An 8,257-nucleotide genomic window follows, 5' to 3' on the forward strand; every position below is an offset into this window, starting at 1 on the left:
ACACACACAAACACACACACACAAATGGCCCACAAGAGACATAGGGCATGTCTGCCCCCCACCGCTTAATTAAGTAGCACTCATTAGTGTGTGTACATTTGAGTCTGCATACAAGAAAGCATATACAAGTGTGTTTGTGGCTGTTTATGTGTGGGTCTGTGTGTGCATGCTGGTGTGTGTGTATGTCTGTCTTGAGTGTGTGTGTGTGTTTGTTTGTGTGAGTGTGTGTGTGTGTGGAGGCCCTGACCCTGTTTTGGCAGTCTTTTGTAGTGGGCTAATGATTGAGCGTCTTTACGCTAACTTCATCTGTACAGGCCTTGATCTGGATTAGAATACTGTTTTAATGAAAGGAAAGTAGGACACACACACACACACACACACAAGTACACACACAAAAAAACATCAATAAACATAAGCATAGACACACAAAAAATTATCTCCAAGTAAAACACAAAGACACATAAAGAGAGAGAGACACAGTCAACCACTTATTTAGTCAGTCTACCATTTCATCAAGCCCAACTATTAATGCAATTCATTAAGATAAACCATCATTAGAATGAATCTACAAAGAGGTGGTCTTCATTTCAATGACAATTAGTCACACACACGCACACACACACTGACCTGCTGTTGAAGGTGTGTTTGCCTTGGGGTCGCTCCATCCCTGCAGGCCGCTCCACAGCAGGACCGGCTGCCTGCAGAGAACACACACAGCAAACCACTCCTGTTAGAATGCGAATGGCATTTGGAAAAGAAAAAAAAGGAAAATGTCAATAATAAAAAGAGTGGAACAACACGTGGCAATATCACATTAAGACTGACAGGGAGCAGCAGAATTAATGAATGGACAGAAGGATAGATGGATGGGATATAATGTGGAAAATTGAGGGATGGATGGATGGATTAATTGATGGGTACATGAACAGACAGTAGTGAATGAGTGAGTAAGGGGTTTTGGCTTTTTGGCTTTGGGTAATAATGCACAACTCCCAAGATGATATCCTGAGCTCAACAACTAGGCCTTTCCAAAATAAAAGACGAGCAAAAAACGCTAAAAAGAATGAATGAATGGAGGGATGAATGAAGGGATGAGTAGAGGAGTTGCCCAACTGATGGATGGATGGATGTAAACAGCAATTAAAGGTTGAAGGCAAGTAGGCTGTGTTGTCAAGCAGTGATAAATAACACTCTGTCAACTGGTATGGCAAGGGCGAGAGTGAGAGAGAGAGAGAGAGAGAGAGAGAGAGAGAGAGACTGTGAGACACATGAGTGTCAATGTGAGCCAAGGGAGCTGTAATAATTAGTTTCTACTATGGCAGGGGACTGACAGTGTGTGTGTGTGTGTGTGTGTGTGTGTGTGTGTGTGTGTGTGTGTGTGTGTGTGTGTGTGTGTCAGGGTCTAGTGTGTGACATGGAAAGGTGAGCACCACAGGGACAAGGTCTCCTGCCCAACGGTAGAGGGGTGATGAATCATCTAATACGCCACATGTGACAGAGTGTCTATGTGCACACATTCCTCTGTGCATGTGTGTGTAATATTCCATCCCTCCTAGCTTGTATATATGCATATACTGTATGTATATATACACACATAGGTTTTAGGGTTGCAAAATTAATTGCACAGTTAATCATGTATAAGCATGCACTGCAAATTTAGTTTCCATAATTGGTAATTGCAGAATACTGACATATTGGCAAAGTTGAAACATTTAATTTCATTAAGAATGTCCGCTGGAGTTGAAATAGGATGCTGATATAAGATGCCAACAGTGCAGTGAAATAACGTTGTTCCTTAAATTATCAAGACTAATAATTGTGATCATATATCTGGCAAAATAATCAGAATTATCATCCAGTAGTAATGTGCATGTGTCTCTATGTTCATGTGCTTGCGTGTGTCTGTGTGCATGTCTGAGTTTATGTGTGTTAGTCTGTGTGTGTATGAGGATGTTTGTGTGTGTTTGAACATAGGGGGTCAGTGTTACCACTAAGCCCAAATGGACTCCTACCATTACTCTAACACACACACACACACACACACACACACACACACAGAGGTCAATAAGGGTCAATACTAGCAGTAGGCACTAATGGACTCTTAACATGACCTCTCACCTTTGACCTCTCACCCTACTGGCACATGACCTACACCACCTGTCAGCTAAAGACAGAGAGAGAAAGAGATTAGAGAGATGGAGTACAAAACAGAAAAGAGAGCTCAAGAGAGAGAAAAATGAAAAAGACGTCAAAGAGCAGGAGCGATTCAGGCTGAAAAAGAGGTAGAAAGTGATAGGAGATGGAGAAAAAACAATTGAAAAGAAACAAAAAAAGAAAAGAGGAGAAGAAGAGAGCAGAAATAATGCTTGTTGAGAAGAGACAGGAGAAGGTGAGACAAGACTGAACAGTATAGAAGGCTACATATATATAAACATATGGATCGAGGTAGAATGGCTTGAAAATCAATTAGTCTGGCCTAGCTGCAGATGCCACCATGTGAGCTTAATTACTAAGAAGATGACAGGTAATATTAATTGCCCCAACCTCTTTGTCATAAACAACAGCCACTCATACATTAAGTGGAAAGTCTTATGTTACTTAATTGTATGTCTCATTTAACAGCTGCTTGTTGAATACATTCTCTTTAACACACTACCCCACCTCACTCTCTCAACAACAGCTACATATTAATTATTATAATAGCCAGCAATGTATTATATGTTATATGTCAAATGCTTATTTGTTATAACGAGTTAAATTAATTTAACCCCATCCTTTGTACTATTCTCAAAAACAGAAATATGATTACACCATTAAACCCAGGAAAAAATCAGAGAATCAGAATCTTGTGTGTCCTGTATTTGTCAAGCTATGAACTACTTCAATTTCCACATCACATTAATCATTTTATCAGAGTGATGGTGCTCAAAATGTACTCTAAATATGGTTTTCTGGGGCTGAGCCCAATTTTTGGCCTACACATTAAATTGCACATTGTTAAAAACAACTTTCATTGATTTCAAACAGAGCTAATCTTGAGCAAATGTCTCTGTATACTGTTTTGCAATTTATATCATAAATAATTTTGAGACATTAGTATAATTTCTGTAAACAAACACGACCACTGCCGAGAATACTGGCAGCCTCTACTAGCCTCTAAATTGCATTTTACATTGTGAGCCACTACGTCGGATTTTGCAGGAAAACTGCTATATTGCTTTACGGCATGGAGGGAGATTGCTTTACTGCACGAAACAAGAAGAGGGATGCAAATGAGACCATGGTCATATTTGTTTGTGGAAATTATACCACGGGATCAATGACATATTGATGTTTAACTGCTATACGAAGCCCCTTTAGTTGAGGAAACCAAAATATGATATACTATTATAACTGATTGTGCAACTTATACATTCACAACTTAAACTTACATTACAACTTAGACTTACATTATTCAACTTATACTTACAGAACAACTTTAGACAAATAAGACATAAGAGCTCTTCAATCTAATGACCATTTTATGACTGTTATGGTAATACCACTCTTAAGAATTCACATAAGCTAGTCTGCTGGCCTTAGACAGTTCAATCAATACTTGAGCATGAGCGACTCTCCAAAAACTAGAAAACAGCAGTATTTCCATTTTAACTTATTGATGGATAGCCCTACCTTGAATAATGATGCTTATAATAAATGGGCTGCTAGCATTTATTCTTTTTAGTCCAATCTAATAATTGCTCAAAGCGGATAAAAAGAGTGAACTATTAGTGATATTACTAATTACTGAATAACCAATCAAGCTGAGTGTTCCTGAAAACGCTGTTAGAGTGAGCATGATGAATTGATGGAAATGCATGTTGGAAAGTGTCTGTGTGTGTGTGTGTGTGTGTGTGTGTGTGTGTGTGTGTGTGTGAATGTAATTGGTTGATGGGAATGCATTTTGGAATATCTATGTGTGTGTATGTATGTCAATGATAAATTGAAGAGAATGCATGTTGGAAAGTGTGTGTGTGTGTGCGTGTGTGTGTGTGCGTGCGTGTGTGTGAAGGGAATCCATGTTGGGATATATGTGCATCTATGTGAATGATGAATTGAAGGGAATGTGCATTTTTTGACAAATAACATGTCAAAGGGGTAGAGGGCTGAACCACAAGTGAAAAAAATAAATAAATAAAAAACAAAAAACATCCAAGACATAAAACACACTCCGTATAGAACGGGACCAGCGTGTGTGTGTGTGTGTGCATTGTTTCTCTGTTCCTTTACACATTCTGAAAAACACTTAGGTCTGAAAAGGAATAGAAATACTGACAGACTGGGAGATAGATCGATAGTCAAAAAGATAGACGGCCAGACAGATAGAGATAGGGAGAGACAGAGAGAGAAAGAGAGAGAGAGAGAGAGGTAGAGAATGAGAGTGGGGCCCTGAGTTCTTACACTAATCCCCCTATTGAATAAATCCAGATGATTTTTTCAGAAGTGAACACAGTAGCCGCAGTTACTCAATATTCTATCTGATTGAAGAGCTATCAGAAAAACAATGGGTACATCTCCTTACAGCGCTCACTTCTTTTTCATATATATTTTTTTAAAAGGACAGATGCACTGGTACACATGCCCGACCACACTGAGAGCTTAGCATGCTTTTCCTGCTCAAAGCGCCAAGTGTTAGAAGTTAAAAATATTCAACTTGTGTTTTTCTTTCTTCAAAATTCAACTGTAACTGGCACCATATCACAAACACAACCACTGCTTTCCTCGAGCGTCAACAGCAGGGCCCAGAGGACACAGAGAGAGAATTCTCACATGATCTGTCATGTTCCTGTTGTTTAGTACATGTCAGATTCAGTTGACAAGCTTAATGAATATGAGTTCAGTTCTTAAGGAGCACACATAGGAATCAGGAATAACACACACTCAAGAAAACACACATTCACACACAACCCGGCATATATGCACACGTATGGATATACAAACTTGCATCACACACAAACATGCATGCAGGCTGATGGATGTGTGCACAGACTAACACCAAGGCACACATATGCATGCACGCATGCACGCACACACACACAAACACACACATCAGGTGTAGGATGATAAATAAGTGCTGTGTTGCCTTATTAACCCCAGTAGAATTCCTGGCAAGAGAAAATAGTCCCAGCCTAATTAACACACTGTAACTAACCTGCAACCCTGTGTGTGTGTGTGTGTGTGTGTGTGTGTGTGTGTGTGTGTGTGAGTGAGTGAGTGAGAGAGAGAAAGAGAGAGAGAGAGAGAGAGAAATAGAGCGAGAGAAAGAGAGAGCAAGAGTGTTTGTGACCCATACTAACTTGTGCCTGGCATTTAGAAGGGAAGAGTTACACCAGTAAATCTTTTTGAATTGAAATTAAATAAAGAGAGGAGACATAGAGAGTGGGAGAAAAGACAGAGAGAGAAGAAAGACAGAGAGTAACTGCAAGAAGAGTACTTTCCTCCCTCCATTGCTCTCCCCAAAAGGCCAAGTGACAATTTGAACAATTACCCAGAGCCATTACCTCCATCTGAACCTGGCTGGCTGAGGAAAGAGACAGACCTCTGTGTGTGTGTGTGTGTGTGTGTGTGTGTGTGTGTGTGTGTGTGTGCGTGTGCGTGTGCGCGTGTGCGTGTGCGTGTGCGTGTGCGTGTGCGTGTGCGTGTGCGTGTGCATGAAAGAGAGAGAGGTAAAGAGAGAGACACTGACTGAGAAAATGATGTATGAAGAACAGAAGTAGGCACAGAGAGAGAAAAAAAGAGAGAGGTCCTTTATTTACAGTAGTCAGAGTGTCACAGAGTCATTTACCACTCCAACACTCCTGTGGTAGTTATTAGAGCACAGCAGGTCAGACAGAGAGAGAGAGAGAGAGAGAGAGAGAGAGAAAGGGACAGAGTGAGGAGAGGTGTGTGGTACTGGGGAAAAGGTCTGAGATCATCGAGCAGAGAGAAAGATGTGGGGAAAAAATAGGGGAGAGAGATTTTTTGACATTTTTGTAATGACTCGTCTGCACCGTGTAATTTCTACATCTCCACTGTGAACACTCCCTCTCTCTCTCTCTCTGTCACCTCCTTCACTTCTCCATTTAAGAACCATCTGTTCATCAAACAGCTACTACCATCTCAGACTGGATATTTCTTTATAAATCAGCCAACTATAGAGCTACCAATCTCGGAACCCATCGTCTATCGGTCTGACAACGATTAGACTCTGGGGGCGACGGCCAATATTTCGGGGTTTCTGGTGTAGCCAGCAGACATCCGGGCCAAGACTTCCTCTTCCGTGTGCCAGTCGTTGTTTACAGTCCGATTAGCAACTTGAGATGCAAGAGACAATACACAAACATCAATACTTTTTGTAGGTGTTTTAGGTCCAGACGACATTTCGGCTAATCTCTATAAACAGATATCTGCATATGAGAAAGTGGAAAGTGGTTGAAGTCACTGAGGTATTTACTGCCTTGGTGTGGTGAAAAGGTTTTATGACATATAACGGCACATAACGGCTGCAGTGAGACCCTATGACTTAGAGTTTTAGAGGGGTTGACCTAGATGGTTCAAGTTCACTTCTTTTAACATTTATGTGATGACGACCAGAACCAGGAATGAGTGAAACAGGGAAAACTACATATATACACATATATATACAGTATATATATTATATATATATTGGGGTGAAGTACCTTTGTTGGAGGCCTATCAGCAAAGAATGGATTTATGTGGGGATGCACGAGAAGCAAGAATCAAATAAAATCAATCAATCAATCAATCAAGCCTGAAACCTATTTTGGATCCCAAACCACTGCTTGAAAAAGAGGTGAAACTTTATGGAAGTGGAGACCCTATAAGACCACACTATTATAAACCTATAATGTTGTGTGTTTCAGTCTACAGTGATGTCCATCTTTGGTATATAAGCATATAATATTAGTTCCGGTTCAAGAGGAAAAATGCAGGTCCCCAGAGAATCGATTGGAAAAACACCAGTGTAGGCAAAGCTGTAACACTATGTGTTTGATGAGAGAGCAGAGAAACCTGAGGAGCTAACATAAACTATCATAAAAAAGAGATTGAATCCGCAGCTGGTGTAGGTGAGATCATATATATGCATGCAGGCACACACACAGAGACACACACCCAGACACACACACACAGTCTGGACAGGCCTAGTGTGTAACTGACACCCAGTAATATTTCATACTGACAGCCACAGGAGTGATGGAGTGCAGTGAAAACAGAGCTAAGATGTAAGGAGTGGAAGGTGGACTCAGAACAACATGATCTACATTCCTAAGCTTTGTCTTACATTTAGCAAAGAGAGGAGCACGGTGTTGGTAGCTTACATTTCTGGGTGATATCGTATCCAGTGTATCCAAAAGACATTTAATTTCTGCTAAACCCTGATTTATGTAACTGTGAGTTGCAACCCAAAACAGATCACAGGTCTATTTCTGGTGGATCAAAATGTAGTAAGAGTTGTGACACTAAGTTTAAGTTAACTTGTGTGGAATCAATATGATTGGATGAAATGATAGCTAAAACGGGTGAAAAGATCAAGTGCTTTGTTGATGTACTTTGCAGCACCTATACTGGATGTATAGTTATAAACAAGTCCTCAGTAATTAGAGTTGTTATATGACACAAAGTCTATTTCTCTCTCACTCTCTCAAAACAACATCACCCCCAGCAACTGCAACCAGGGAGACTGGCCACCTCTGAGAACCAATCATATTCCCCAAAAGAACTGAACTGTCCAAACAGGTTGTTCTATGGGGAGTACCGGGTGGGTCGGAAAGTTTGTTTGTCCAGTGGGCTACACCAAGGGAGTAGGGCTCACCAATCAGGAGGCTCGAGGGGTTGAAACTGCCCAATCAAGAACCAGAAACGAGCTGCTTTAACTGGTGAACTTGAGGGATTCACAGTGTCCAACTGGGGATCAAGAGGGAATGTGTGTGTGTTTCTGTAATACAACCACAACACAAGCTGTGAAAACAACATCATGTTGCATGTGGCAAACTATATTGTAATGATAGTTATGAGTGCGCCCATAAAAGAGTGAAAGAGAGTGTGTGTCCATCTGTGACTCTGTGTTATACAACCTGATCTATAAATAAGGGGCAGGAGAGAAGAGAAGAGAAGAGAAGAGAAGAGAATATTCTGTATCTATTCTTCAGCAACACAGCTGAAAGAAAAAACGGTGTGGATGATAATTATGTAATATGAGCCCAGCTGTTATTACAGT

At 40.6% G+C, this 8,257-nt stretch overlaps 1 protein-coding gene across 1 annotated transcript in view; it reads right to left on the bottom strand.

The window, feature by feature from the left end:
- Positions 1-627: 627 nt before the first annotated feature.
- LOC139662051 (partitioning defective 3 homolog B-like) overlaps positions 628-8,257 on the bottom strand; it is a gene marked incomplete at its 3' end in the record, with an annotated part of 68,465 nt that continues 60,835 nt past the window's right edge. The window contains exon 5 of the mRNA XM_071540639.1: positions 628-698. Within this exon, the coding sequence (XP_071396740.1) occupies positions 628-698 (71 nt within the window). The remainder of the gene's footprint in view (positions 699-8,257) is intronic.

The sequence above is a fragment of the Centroberyx affinis genome, unplaced genomic scaffold, assembly GCF_046629955.1.
Source record: "Centroberyx affinis isolate AG114_WGS23_722 - 3 ecotype Tasmania unplaced genomic scaffold, CSIRO-AGI_Caff_v1 ptg003703l_1, whole genome shotgun sequence".
NCBI classification, from domain to species: domain Eukaryota; kingdom Metazoa; phylum Chordata; class Actinopteri; order Beryciformes; family Berycidae; genus Centroberyx; species Centroberyx affinis.